The sequence below is a fragment of the Schistocerca americana genome, chromosome 4, assembly GCF_021461395.2.
Source record: "Schistocerca americana isolate TAMUIC-IGC-003095 chromosome 4, iqSchAmer2.1, whole genome shotgun sequence".
Taxonomy (NCBI): domain Eukaryota; kingdom Metazoa; phylum Arthropoda; class Insecta; order Orthoptera; family Acrididae; genus Schistocerca; species Schistocerca americana.
Window position 1 is genome coordinate 707,186,656 of NC_060122.1, and position 15,355 is coordinate 707,202,010.

The 15,355-nt window shown below is 39.2% G+C and overlaps 1 protein-coding gene across 3 annotated transcripts in view; it reads right to left on the bottom strand.

Moving 5' to 3' along the window:
* Positions 1 to 15,355, bottom strand: part of LOC124613934 (DNA mismatch repair protein Mlh3-like) — a 155,071-nt gene that overhangs the window by 53,198 nt on the left and 86,518 nt on the right. For 2 of the 3 annotated variants that reach the window (XM_047142687.1, XM_047142686.1), the window contains one exon: positions 12,659 to 12,828. In XM_047142687.1, the coding sequence (XP_046998643.1) occupies positions 12,659 to 12,828 (170 nt within the window). Of the gene's footprint in view, positions 1 to 8,455; positions 8,670 to 12,658; positions 12,829 to 15,355 lie in introns of all 3 variants that reach the window. The other variant, XR_006979659.1, reaches the window with a different exon arrangement.

The following is a 15,355-nucleotide window of genomic DNA, read 5'->3' on the forward strand; positions in this document are numbered from 1 at the left end:
ACAAAGGGTCTAAGCAAGTAACAGCTTTTTTGAAATACTGGAACTTGTTTCAGTTCAATTGGGTACCATTTGGTTTGGCTACAGGCACAGCAGTGCTCTCACAGCTAACAGATGCAGTGTTTTCAATATTTAGTTTCAGTATGTCTATCATTATCTCAACAATCTGGTCATGCATGTTAACTTGACTTACGAGCATGTTCTACACCTAAGAAAAGTTTTTCATGGTTGATGCGGGGATTAAGGAAATTTTTGCTTGTTCTACCATGAAGTTTTGAAGTCATATGGTCTCCAGCAAAGGGATTCAGTACCCCAAGCCAAAAAATGTAAAGGAAGTGGCTAGACATGTCAGATAGGCCAATTCTTTTAGAAAATTTATTTGCGGGTTCATTGAGATGACAGCACCCCTCAACAAACTCGGGAAGAAGGGATGTGAGTTTGTGTGGGGTCTGGCCCAGGAAGCTTCATTTGTAGCGTTAAAGAAGCCTTGCAGTCAGCACCAGTATTAGCCCTGCCTGACTTACACATAAGGAATTTCTCTTATAGATTGATGCATCAGCTTTGGGAGTGGGAGCAGTTCTGCTGCCAGAACAGAGAGGTGGCAATAAGGAGATTTCTCATGTTTTAAGTGGTCTGAATGATTTTAAGGAACAATATTCACCTATTAATTAGATGCTTTGACTGTATTGTTTGGTATGGAGAGATTTAGATACTGCCTTGACCATAGGCAGTTCACCCTAGAAATGGACAATCAGACACTTAACTAGGTGTTGGTGAGACCCAGAATTACTGGTCACATTGCCAAATGGGCCAACCTGATTATTAATGTTCACGTTTGCAGCGAATAATATACAAAGTCCTGAGATTGTGATTGCTGATAGTCTGAGCTGTATGTTTGGAGAAGAGGGAAAGGAGCAAAGAGATGAACAGCGGGAGAAGGATTATGGTGTGAATGCTACAAAGGCCTCTATCCTCACGAATATTCTGCTCTTATTCCATGACATCAAGGAATTTAAGGACTCCAATGAACATCTTAACAGAATTAAAGAAAGGCTCCCAGGAGGGGAGACTGTTAAGCCCTATTTGTTGGATGAAGGGGTGGTTTGCTGTAGGATAAGGGGTAAATATGATCTGAAGGTAGTTGTGCCTACTGAACTGGTTCCATTACTGTCCAAATATTTTCATGAGTCACCAGTTGGTTGACAACTTGGGGCTGTATAAGATGCAAGAAATGATCAGACAACAATCTATACGACTGGATATTGATCATGAGATTTGGAAGGGAATACACAATTGTGACATGTGTGCAATGAGCAAACCCAACCAGGATAGTAGGGGGTGGATATTTAGCTTCCAAGACAATGGACAGACCCTTCCAACAGATGTATTTTGATTTTGCTGGACCTATGCCCCCATAGGGACCAAAGGAATTAAGTCACGTAAATCTACCTAGATCTAAGGCAGGCAACAAGTTCATTTTGTTGTGTGTAGATGCATTCACCAGGTTTGTCTGGTGTTTCCAACTGGGGACCAACTGGAGGAGCAACCATGCAATTCATCATTCAAAAATTGCATGATATTTTGGAACCTTTGGCCCCCAACAGCCTACAGTTACCAACAATGTGACTACATTCACAGCCCACCAATTCAAGCAATTCTGTATTGGAATGGGTATGTGACGCATCACCATCATGCCATATTATCCCAACCCCCCATACACAGGAAGGATTAATAGGAACTTCTGGTCTGCCCTGATAGCATATTGCAATAAGAACCAAAGTGCTTCCTTCATTAACCAGGGCATACAACACTACATGCAACAAGAGCCACCAGTCAACACCCACAAGCTTGGTTCTGGACTACTGAATAGAAACTCCACTGTGCAATTTTTGGTCCACTGAGGACTTGTTGCCTGAAAGGAAGAGTGCTCAGCAGGTGGTTGCACAGTGGAAGAGAACAAAGAGGGATATCCAAAAGACTCATGAGAGGGAAGCCAAATGTTACAAAGAGGGACGGCAGCCAAACAGCTACCAAATTGGGGATACGGTATTTGTCAATAATATTCAAGGAGAGAGCAAGGGGGGGGGGGGGGGGGAAAAAAAAAAAAAAAAAAAAAAAAAAAAAAAAAAAAAAAAATCGCTGCCCAGTTCCATGGACCCTTTGAAATTCAAGGACTTTTAATACAAGTGACCAACTGTTTGAAGGATCTCCAGAGAAGAAGATAGAGACACATCTACCATAGGTAGGTCCTCGAGGAGGATTCCATAGTTCCCTCAGCTACTTGACTAATGGGGGATGCGGGGAGGGGGGGGGGGGGGGAGGGTGGGAAGAGTACACACCATTTCGTCACATTGGCATCACCAAATCTGCATTCTATGTAGAGACCAGAGTGGACATGATCACTTGCTTCCTTCATTAACCTCTCCATAAAACACTGCACACGAGAGCAACCAGTCCACACCCACAACTGGACAGAGTATATGTCATTTTTGCCACTATGGCCTAGGTTGGCATCACGTGATCTGTGTTCTATCTTGGCCATATTCCCAATCAGTGCCACTTGTGATCTCTTTGACAGTGAAAGGGGTTTATCTGACCAAGTGCAGGATGGAAGAGAGGACAGCAATGGTGAGTTGGAATGAGTACTGCAAGTAAGCAACTTCTTGTTGCTCACTATGAAGGAAAGCCCGACATGAATAGATGGTGTGTTTACTGTGGCTGTGCCTAAGTGGAAGTGACCATGGTCTGTTGCACAGAGCACTGTCATTGTGTATGCTTGGCAAGAATGCTCTGTGCATTTAGGTACTGTGAATAAGCCAGTGCATATCAAGATTGTGTCAGACATTCACTTCCTTCAGGTGCTGGGTACTTATGGTTTTCCATCCTTAGTGTGTAATGTTATTTGTTCACAAAATTGTTTGTATATATTTTATGTGCTACACGAACTGCAGAGATTCAACACTTTTGTGTACATGCTTTATTATAGAGAAATTTGCACAATTTAAATTATTCTGCTGTATCAGCCTTCTGTGTGTGTGGTATTATCAAGATTTCATTAAAATGTGTGTGATGTACACCTGCTTATTTCTTAGTCCATAACACACATGTGCAGGGTGAATGAATCAGTAAAACTTAGTAGTGTTTGTTCTAACTACGGCCTGTTTCAAGCACATTATGAGCTATTGTATTTGTCTCTCATGTGAAAGAACTCAAAAGTTGATGATATAAATACTGCATGTAATGACACATTACCTCGAACCTGAGCAAGCTACACAAGAGCGGAAGGAATCGTAAAAATATTACTTCTGTTCTATGCTCACTAGTGGATGCTATATCCAGCCATTTCAGATGGTTATTTGTGAGTTCAGTCAAGTCGGAATAGGTCTGTACAAATTATTGTTATCCTTGCAGTGTTTCAGCTCAGCTTGCATTCATATGTCCCTTAAGGTAATTTCAGTAAATTTTAATTTCTGTAGATCTGTTATGTTCCAGAGTAAGTAATAGTCCAGTTTAGTTTTTTGAGCAACATTAAAGATTTGCTTACTTCTGGTTTTCTGTACTGAACAGTTATCATGGTTCAGCTTTTTTAATTAGCTACTCATTTGGCTTGTGTGTAAATATTAAGAGAAATTGTTGATTTTTTTTTCCAGTTTTTTATTCTGCTAAATGCGTGCAGTTTTCTTATGTACCCGCAAATGCTCCCTGAATCTTATTTTAAAATAACGGCCAATTTGACCAATATAAAATTTGTCACAACTGCTACAAATGATATAGTAAACCCCAGAACCATCAAATCTATCAGAATTATTACTCAAGTTATGTTACACACGGAGTTTCCTTACTGTGTTAGAAGTTTCTTGCCAAACGAATTGAAACTGAGTACTAGACAGTTTGTTACTTAATTCCAAATGTAAATCGAAAGCTTCTTTATTTAACAAGTCTTTATGTTTATACGAATGAGTAGTACTGCAGAATACATAAAATTAATAGAACTTTTAGAATTTGCATTAACTTATAATTTTCTACCTTCAATGGCAAAATATATGAACAAAAAGATGGTCTTGGGATGGGTAACAGTATGGCTGGTACGTTAGCAGACATTTTTATGAACGACTTCGAATGTATGCTAAGTTTCCACAACTAAAAGACAAGACTATATAATTTTTCCATAATGTGGGGCCACAGTCATAATATATTTGTTTAAAGTCAGTACCCGCCATTAGACGGTTTTTTATTTGCAGTGTTTCATTTACACGATCATGATTTTGGCTTAAAATGCCATTATCAAGTGTTTTAGGCACTGTATAACATTAAAACATTTGATAATGGCATTTTAAGCTGAAATTATGATCGTTTAAATGAAATACTGCAAATAAAAAATAGTCTAATGGCAGTACTGTCTTTAAAGAAACAAGACCACATATTATAAACGTTATGTCGATGACACCTTGCTAATGTTAGAGGGTGACGAGAATGAGGTTACCGCATTTTATCAAGCCATAGGCAACATGCACCAAAAAATAGCTTTTACTGCAGAACTAGAAGAAGCGGGCTCCATTAAATATTTAGACCTTACTATTAAGAAGCTTGATAACAGGCATCAATTTTTCATTTTCAGAAAGCCTACATGTACAGATACTGTTATCGGTGCCAGTTCATGCCATCTGCCATGATATAAAAGGGCCTTTTTCACCTCTATGATCCACCGACTTTTTCGATTACCATTGACCAACAATGAAATATGCCAAGAACTTAGTATATTAAAGCAAATTGCAGTAGCCCACGGTTTTTCTGTAAATTATATTACGCGCCTGTATAATAGGATATAAAAACATATAGTAAATAGTAGGCAGACCCACAATCACCCTGAAAAAAGAAGTAATAAAGAAAAACTGAAAACTATTCCAATGAAATTTTACCGACAAATGTTCCAACAAATAGAAAAGTGTTTCAGGAAATCTAAGGTTAGATGTGGTTTTCAAGTTAACAACACTCTGAAACTCCATATGATAGATTTGATGGTTCTAGGGTTTACAAGATGGTTTGTAGCAGTTGTGACAAATTTTATATTGGTCAAACCGGCCATTCTCTTAAAATAAGATTCAGGGAGCATTTGCAGGCACGTAAGAAAACTGCGTTGGGAATGCATTTAGCAGAAACTGGCCACACTATAGGGAATATTGAGAACTGTATGCATATTCTACACAGGCCAGAGAAGATTCATGCTCTCAACTTCATGGAGGAGTTGGAGATTTACAAGGCCAAAAAGCATGAGGTCGCGAAGGTACTCAATGGGCAAAGCGATTTTGTGCCCAACACCTACTTTGCTTTGTTTGATAACATACTACGATAACCAATTAATACCTTGCTTATTTATATCTAGCCTTCTTGCTGATTTATGTCAAGAACAGTATGCATTTGCCTTACTTCCATATATTTGTTGCTCCAATCCTGTAACAGATTATATCCTACCTATTCATGGATTGTATGCCCAGACCATATAATTTTATTTATCGACTGTTAGTATGTTGTATAAATATTTTCTGTGGGAAATCACGATGTATGAAAAGCCCTCTAATGGTTAAGTTCTTATGATCACTGTGCACCTACGTAACATCCTGGAGGCCAAGCCAACAGAGGGCATTGATTATTATTCTGTCTTTTCTTCAGTTATTTTGTCTGATAGAAATTTTATCTTTCATAGGTAATTTATAGGTTGCTGTAGGCAGTGTATCACGTACATTTTATTTTTGACTGTAAATTCACCATAAAAGTGTCAGACCTGTTATCTTTATATATTTCCTTTTAATCATTTTATATGGTTAACTGTATTTGTCTTTTATTTTATCACAATTGGTTTCTATAACAGTTATCAAAATTTACATGTATTTTACCTAATGTGTTTGTATCAGATTATGGTTCTTACATAAACGAAGAATACATCTAAGCCCACAATAGCAACATCTATGAAGTATATGTTGTTGTTGTGGTCTTCAGTCCTGAGACTGGTTTGATGCACCTCTCCACCTACTCTATCCTGTGCAAGCTTTTTCATCTCCCAGTACCTACTGCAACCTACATCTTTCTGAATCTGCTTAGTGTATTCATCTCTTGGTCTCCCTCTACAATTTTTACCCTCCACGCTGCCTCCAGTACTAAATTGGTGATCCCTCGATGTCTCAGAACATGTCCTACCAACCGATTCCTTCTTCTAGTCAAGTTGTGCCACAAGCTCCTCTTCTCTATTCTATTCAATAACTCCTCATTAGTTTTGTGATCTACCCATCTAATCTTCAGCATTCTTTTGTAGCACCACATTTCAAAAGCTTCTATTCACTTCTTGTCCAAACTATTTATTGTCCACGTCTCACTTCCATACATGGCTACATTCCATACAAATACTTTCAGAAACGACTTCCTGACATTTAAATCTATACCCGATGTTAACAAATTTCTCTTCTTCAGAAACGCTTTACTTGCCATTGCCAGTCTATATTTTATATCCTCTCTACTTCAACCATCATCAGTAATTTTGCTCCCCAAATAGCAAAACTCCTTTACTACTTTAAGTGTCTCATTTCCTAATCTAATTCCCTCAGCGTCACCCGATTTAATTCGACTACATTCCGTTATCCTTGTTTTGCTTTTGTTGATGTTCATCTTATACCTTCTTTTCAAGACACTGTCCATTCCGTTCAACTGCTCTTCCAAGTCCTTTGCTGTCTCTGACAGAATTACACTGTCATCGGCGAACCTCAAAGTTTTTATTTCTTCTCCATGGATTTTAATACCTACTCCGAACTTTTCTTTTGTTTCCTTTATTGCTTGCTCAATATACAGATTGAATAACATCGGGGACAGGCTACAACCCCGTCTCACTCCCTTCCCAACCACTGCTTCCCTTTCATACCCCTCGGCTCTTATAACTGCCATCTGCCTTTTGCACAAATTGTAAATAGCCTTTCGCTGCCTGTATTTTACACCTGCCGCCTTCAGAATTTGAAAGAGAGTATTCCAGTCAACATTGTCAAAAGCTTTCTCTAAGTCTACAAATGCTAGAAACGTAGGTTTGCCTTTCCTTAATCTATCTTCTAAGATAAGTTGTAGGGTCAGTATTGCCTCACGTGTTCCAACATTTCTATGGAATCCAAACTGATCTTCCCCGAGGTCAGCTTCTATCAGTTTTTCCATTTGTCTGTAAAGAATTTGCGTTAGTATTTTGCAGCTGTGACTTATTAAACTGATAGTTCAGTAATTTTCACATCTGTCAACACCTGCTTTCTTTGGGATTGGAATTATTATATTCTTCTTGAAGTCTGAGGGTATTTCGCCTGTCTCATACATCTTGCTCACCAGATGGTAAGAGTTTTGTGAGGACTGGCTCTCTTGAGGGTGTCAGTAGTTCTAATGGAATGTTGTCTACTCCAGGGGCCTTGTTTCGACTTCTACTCCGGGGGCCTTGTTTCGAAGCATATAGGCAAACAGATTTCTGGTAGCTACTGCACTTCAGTAGGTTTTGTACAGTAACGCCAGTTGCAAAATGACTGTGTGGACAATGTGACCTATTTTACACATTTTAGTTCTACTTGACAATGCTTTGCTGAGTGTATTTATGTGTTTTGACGATACCATTACGGCTTTATCACATTAGGGAATGGTGCAGAACAGGTATTCTTTACCTTATTTTATCTGTACATTCCCAGTTTGTGTGAGAGTATATTGTGATATGAAATGTTTTGTATTGTTTTGAGAAATAGACTGCCCACTAGGTGTATAGTTTTTTATTTTGTAAATCTGTAGATGGTCATCACTGACTGAAACCGGTCATCATCAAAGGAATTTATATTGTGATCAAAGACCGGAATAACAATAATAATAAAATATTGACAGACTTGTTAAAACTGTGAGAATACTAGTAAATATCTGTTGCGTTACTGTAGCTGCAACTTGCACCCTTTCTTATCCTATGGCCCCAGTAAACGCTACAATTAGCAACTAGCAAGTCAACATCTCTTTGCTGAATATTTTGATAAACTTTGTTCAGTATGCGTCTAAACTGTGTATGTCAGATTGTTAATATCAGTCTTTTTACCATTGTATTACACAATTTGGTGACTCACTTTTAGACTCTGCTGAATGCATTATATGTTCATAAATCATTATTTTCAGAAAATTAATGTTTACAATGTTGCCACTGAAATAATCATGCAGTACACAGTTTGTCCTAGCTCTATTAGGGCTGTAGCTATGAAAAATAAAAGTCATGTATTGCATTCAGAAAACCACTGTACTTATTTGAAATAGACTCCCTCTGAATCAAAACATATCTGAAATCGTTTTAAAAGTGTATAGAAGCAATCACTGTAGCCTTCTTTCAGAAGCAGTCACTGTAGTCCTTTTGCATTTAGTACTGCAGTACAATTTTCTTGGACTTCCTTAACTGCATCATAAAACTGACCTTCCATGGCCGTCTTCAATTTGGCGAACAACCAGAAGTCGGATGGAACCAAATTCAGCAAACATGATTGGTTATCCAGGACTGTGAACCATTTGCTGCCCAAAAACTTGTACACAGTCTTCACTCTGTGGGCTGAGGTGTTGTCATGGAGAAGCAACCAGGAACCTGCCTCTTGGTATTTGGGTCAAAATCGACAAATTCTCACCCACAAATGCTGAAAGACTAAAAAAAACTTGATCATGTCTTGTCATTGTTCCACTGCAATTTTCTGACAAGTGTCTGACACATACTGTTACATTCACGGCCAGGTCGCCTGCAGCAGCAATGCTATAGCTTTGACTTCCTACACTGCTGTTCTTGAAATTTCAAGGATTGTAACATCACAACTCGCCATGAGATAGCATTGCAGTTTTCAGTTTCACACAAGAAGTCCTGTCAGAACTGGGACACATTATGTATTTTCCAACTTGTTTTTTGGGAATTATAAATTAAAGTGCACAGTAAACTGGTAATTGCTCAAATATAATTTAAACATATTAAAGGTGTAGACTAGTGTAACTTAAAGCATTGGTGTTGTGTCCATTATGATTTGAATTCACTGAATACCTACATTGTTTTCAATAAGACTACAAATTTAAGGTGCTGTCATGGACTTCAGTCTAAAACCGGATTAGTAACATCACAACCCATCTTCAGGTTGGCAATTAAACATGAACTCATGAAACTGCTGGCTGGATTCCCTTAGATGCTTCCCACCTGGCATTGCCCAAGAATCATATACAGCTTATGATATGCTTCAGGCAAGCATAGTTCCATCTTTAATCGTCTTGCAAAACAGATTTCTGGCTAATGACACACTAATAAGTAACAAGTTTGTTCCAAAAACCAAATAGTAAAATATTGCATACATCACTGAAAAATGCTTTTAAATGTCTTGGTTGTTTTAGATTTGCATAGCAGTACATGTACTCTTCAATGGCAGTTGTTGCTGAAAAATGTGAATTCTATACGAAACATTTTCCCCATGGTGTATGCACTTCTGTCTACATTTAAAACTGAAGTTCTCCATTCTGATGGAAAATTTGTTAAAGGAGTACATAAGGACAGAGTAATTCAAGACCCAAAAATATTTGAAAACTAGACTTTTCCTTATGGCTTCACTCACATACGGATTCAATGCATATATTGGACACAATGCCTCCTACCCCTTCTCTGCATCCATCTCTTTCCCCCCCTCCCCTTCCACCTCTCTGCTTACCTCATCTTCCCACCTCTTTCTGTCTCTCTCTTCCTCCTCCCTCTATTTGTCCATTTCATCCACTGCCCTCTCTCTGACCATATCTTCCTCACCCCTCTCTCTGTCCATTATTCTCCTTTCTCCTCTTTCTGTCCATTTTCTCCTCTCCCCTCTACTTGTTCCACCTACCCACTACACTTCTTTTCCTTTCACATGTCTCCTGCATCATCTTCTCCTCCTCCCCCTCCCTCTGTTTATCTCCTCCTCCTTTCTCTCTCTGTCCATGTTATTCCCATCCTCACTCTCTGCCTATCTCCTCCTGCCCCTATCTCCCTTTCCACCTCCTCCTAATGCCCTATTCCTATCCATCTCCTCCTGCCTCCTCTCGCTGTCCACTTATTCCTCCCCACTTCTTCCTAATCATCTCTTACTGCCACCTCTCCAGATCCATCTCCTCTCGCTAACCATCACTTTCTGTCCCTCTCCTCCCCCCCCCCCCTTCCCTGTTCTTCTTGGCCCCTCTCTGCCCATCTGCTCCTGTCTCCTCTCTCCCTAACCATGCCCCCTGACCCTCTTTCTGTCCACCCCCTCCTCCATCCATCACAACATACCCCCAGCTCTGCCCAGCCACATGAGTAGCCCCTGTAAAATAGGTTGATAAAGCGGTCCGATACTACTCCCACATCACACTTATCGTACAGGGCAGCCTTTACATCAGGGCCAATAAATGGTTTTCCCACAGGAGCATAGATATGGGCAAAGAATTGTTTATTCAGTGCCTGCCATGTAGGCTAACCTGTGCAACAGGCATTTTGTGTGGGAGTAATATTGGCCTGCCTTATAGAACTGCTTTATAGGGCAGCCTTCCACATCAGGGTGTGCAAAACCATTTCTTGTCACTGACAAGTAAGTTGCCCTGCACAGCAGGTTGATAAGGGCAGCTCATACTACTCCAACAAAACACTCCTGTCATTCTGGGCAGCCTATGTCTTGGGGGCTGGAAAATCATTTCTTGCCCCTGATGTGAAGACTGCCTTGCAATGCAGGTTGGTAAGGCAGACCAATTCTTCTCCCATACAAGGTGCCTGCTGTGCAGGGCAGCCTACATGACAGTGGCTGAAAAACAAGTTTCTGAGTTATGTCCACTCCCATGAGAGCAAGGGGGTTCTAAATGCAGTGCTGATACTAATGAAGTTTTCCATCCATGTACCAAATTTGGTTGAAATTGATCCAGGGGCTTGGGAGGAGGTGCTGGACACACATACAAGCATGCTGCTGCTCTCTCTCTCTCTCTCTCTCTCTCTCTCTCTCTCTCTCTCTCTGTGTGTGTGTGTGTGTGTGTGTGTGTGTGTGTGTGTGTAGATGAGCAAACAATGTACAGGAACATAATTTTTATGGTGAGTTTAATAGAATTTTTCTTACTCAGATATGCATCAGTTGGTCTGGCAATCGACATAGCAATGCATCCACATGCTTAGAAGCCTACACTCACACAGGGTGTACCATTTTTACACCATATCACCACAGCACAATGCTGTGAGAACTTTTCTTTCCTTTTAAGTGCTCTTGGTCAGAAACTATGTACATTAAGTTTAGTTGCACTTAAATAATAACTACTGCTTTGTAAGCCATGAGCTGTTAACCTACTAGCTAAACCATTTACATTATATTACAAGTCTTTTACAATGATATTTTTGTCACTGGAAGAACAGAATGCTTAACCATTGATTAAATAAAAAGAAGGAATTTGCCCAAGATAGAACCCTGTGGCATCGACCCTTCTTTCACTTTACAGCAAAACAGAGTTCTCTGTTTGTTACCACAGGAGGAAAGCAGTGTGCTTCACATTTATGAGATATGGAAACAATCACTGGTGAACTTTCCCCCTAATTCCACATTGTTCTGACTTATGCAAAAGCATAGCATGATCCATACAAAATAATCCTTTTGTCAAAGCAGCGAAGGTGGCTAGTCCTCAATGAATCATTTAACCCTGCAAATGTTTCACATACAAAGGAAGAAATAACATTTTCAATTGACCCTCCCTTTTTTAATCCAAACTGTAACTTTGATGACAAGTAATATGGGGCTTTTATTACATAGTGATAATTAATGGCATTCATGACTGTTGACGTACCCCATTTTGTTTCCAGACCATACCATGCTGAGTGAATGTTCGCCTGGCATGTTTTTTGCTCTCAACTTTCCTGACTATAGGTGATAATGACTAAAAAAATAACATTTCTCTCACTTACATGCTTCCACAGCCATATTCTGCAAGCCTGTGTTCACAATTAAAATACTGATAATGGTTGAGTGCACACTTCAATTTCATGTCACATAAATTATTATTCTTGTAAGTTAAGCTTAAGTCATGTACTAAGCATTAATGTAAGCAAAAGGTACGTCAGAAGTGGGAGTGACAGCACATTATATTTGGGGTGGAAATGGAGAGAGAGAGGAGTAGGTTAGAAACTATTAACCCCCCTCTGAATCCATCACTGGATCTGCATCCATTTCCATTGGTTTTTCTCCCATCTGTACCTTTAAAATAATTTGTGAGTGAAGTTAATGATGAACTGGTTGAACTTATGGGTAACATAACTTAATTCAATATGGTAAAACCATGTGCAATGTGTTATGCCATGGATGTTTACTTTGAAAGCGATTTCACACAGCTTCAGTCAACTCCACAATTCTAGGCACAAAGGCCACAATCATCAAGCAGTGCAATCAATGGTGCATTAAGTGCATTTTATGTTTCTCATAAACAATCTGTACACAGTATCTAACATAACTACCACTGTTCCACTCACTGAAATGTTCTGCTGAGTAATTCCCATTCCACACAGATTTAACACATTCATCACTGAATATATGAGCATGAGACTGTAAGTCCATCCTATTCCAATGTCATTTTTACAATTTATGAATCAGTATACATGTTATTGAGAAATAATACTTACATGCATATTACAAAATATATTTTTTTTGTATTCTGTCGGATACATTATCTGCGATACTTTTGCCGACAACTTCGCAAGTTTCTTTTCATACAATGATTCATTTGGCTTTCTGGAGTGCTTCATCCGGCTTTCAGCATCAAGTAATAGTTTCTTCACAAGTTTTTTAGACTCTGCATTGGGAACATAAATATTTTTGTAAATAAACAGTAATAATTAAGAATACAAAAAAATTGAGTTAAATGCATTCACTGTACTGTCACAAAGTGAAAAAAAAAAAAAAAAAAAAAAATATTCTGGTAGATACCATCTGAATTTTAGAATTTTAAAGACGTCTTTTAAATGAATTGTTCTAACTTACATATTTACAAGATAGAATAGGACTTCAGTTAAGTACATATAGATTTCTTTTATCAGATAGATTCATTCAAAACTAAATGCCTCTTAAAATGCAAGTTTGAAGGAATTTCATTTTAAAAAGAGTCAACAGCTCACTTGCAGATGAATGACAGTTATGTGTACGAAATGAAAAAATCCTGATTTTGTTTTATTTCCAGAATAAATCTTTTACTCTTCAGTTGAGAGGGTGCTATTTTGAAAATGTCTGACTATTTAAAACTGTTGCTAGACTAGGTCTCAAACCTGGAACTTTGAGTTTCGTGTGCAATGTTCTTACTGACTGAACCATTCAGGTACAATACCAATAGCTATCTCCTACTTCTCAAACTTCACAGAAGCTCTCTGGTATACCTTGCTGGACAAGCACACAGGGAAGAAAGGATACTGCACAGAGTGGCTTAGGCACACATTAGGGTATTGTTTTCAAAATGAATTTTCACTCTAATGCTGTTGCAGACAGTTTTGAAACTTCATTTCTGCCATTTTAGCTCGAGTGTCCTCAGTCAGGCAATGATGGGCAGAGGTGGGCAGGAGTGTACAACATCTCACATGTGTGCAGCCTGGCAGTCAGGCCATGGCATTCATGACTGTAGGCCTTGGTTGAGTGTCTGAGGGCAGGGATAGGCAAATGTCTCATACACACAAACATGGTACATAGGGGAGCCTGGCAGGTAGCCTTTATTACCTGTGCCAGCCCATGGCAAGGATGATGGGCGCATGTGGTCACCCATGCCCTGTAGGATAGCAAGGAACAGATTGCCCTAGGCTGTGACTAAGTCATTTGTTCACAGTATCATTTCCTTACAGAGTGCTAATACACCAAGGTAGGCATCAGAGCTTTTGTCAGCAAGGCACACATCTGAGCTTTTGTGAAGTTGAAAGAGGCAGTGGCAGAAGCTAAACTGTGACGGTGGATCATGAACTTTGCTCAAATAGCTCAGCTGGTAATACCAATGCCTGCAAAAGACTTGGAGCTGGATTATAGTCCAGGTGTGACAAACAGTTTTAATCTGCCAGAAAGTTTCAATCATGATTTGTTTGTAACTGGCAATGTAGCACTTGTGATATAATTTTATAATCAATCATGGATTGCAGTACCAAAGTTGATCATGACACATAACAACAAACTCTTTTGCCCTAATACAACATTTTTTTAATTTCTGTGAATACTAACCAAAAGTAGGTTGGCAACAGGGCACGAACATGTCCAATGTCGACAGTTACTGCGAGCTTCTTTTGTAAGATGGTGGATTGTGATTATTTTTGTGAATTTGAGGTTGGTTTCCATGTTGAGGGATTTGTGGAATGATGGTGAGGAAATGTTCAAGGAAAGAAAATTGTGGAAAGTTAACAGGAGATGATTTAGGTGCAGTAGGAGTGGATCATGGATAAATTGAGGCAGGCGGGGTTCAGTTGTTATTCTATCCTGGACTTCCCATTGTTGAACAATGTGGATAGTTTAATAGACTGCTACTCACCACTTAGAGGAGGCACTGAGTCACAGACAGGCACAATGAAAAAGAATACTACAAATATTCACCTCTCAGAGTCCTTCATCAAAGAGCTGATAATAAGTTTCGAGTGTGATGCAGATCCCACTAAGCCATGGACCCAAGTTGTCAACGATGCACTATGCAGGCTGGTGGTGACTCCATAATGGTGTGCACTGTGTTTACATGGAATGAACCATGTGGATAGGAAGGAAGTCCATGAACAGATACTTAGGCATCCCCTTGGACAAATTACCAAATTATAAACCACATTTGAAGAAATGAGCAAGAGAGCCAGGAACATGATGAACAAAATTATTAGTCTTTCCAGTTATGGTTATACACTGCCAATGCAAACAATAAGAATGTATCATCACACTATCTTAGCTGCAATCATGGGATATTTTGTGAGTGCTTGTGTGTACAGACTTCTGCTCAGAACATCAACACGGATAGTAAACACGGTGCAATGGGGAATACTTCTTTGGTTGATGGGAACTTTTGGCAATGTATCAGATGAAGCATTGCAAGTAATACTTGGAATATGTCCAACCAACCTCCAGATATGGAAAAAAGCAGCAATGTATTGGCTGAAGAAAGAACAATAGGAATACATGCCACAAGCAAGTAGCAAATTCATAATAAGATACTCCAACTGTTGCATAAATGATGGGATGATGTGCAAACAGCATGGTGTACCTATTGTTTTCTGCCAAATACAAAACAGAGGCTGGGAATGAGGCATCTGAATCCTCAAGAGGCCTAACACACTTTTTGACTGGTTGTGAGACCTACACTGACTATTGGCATC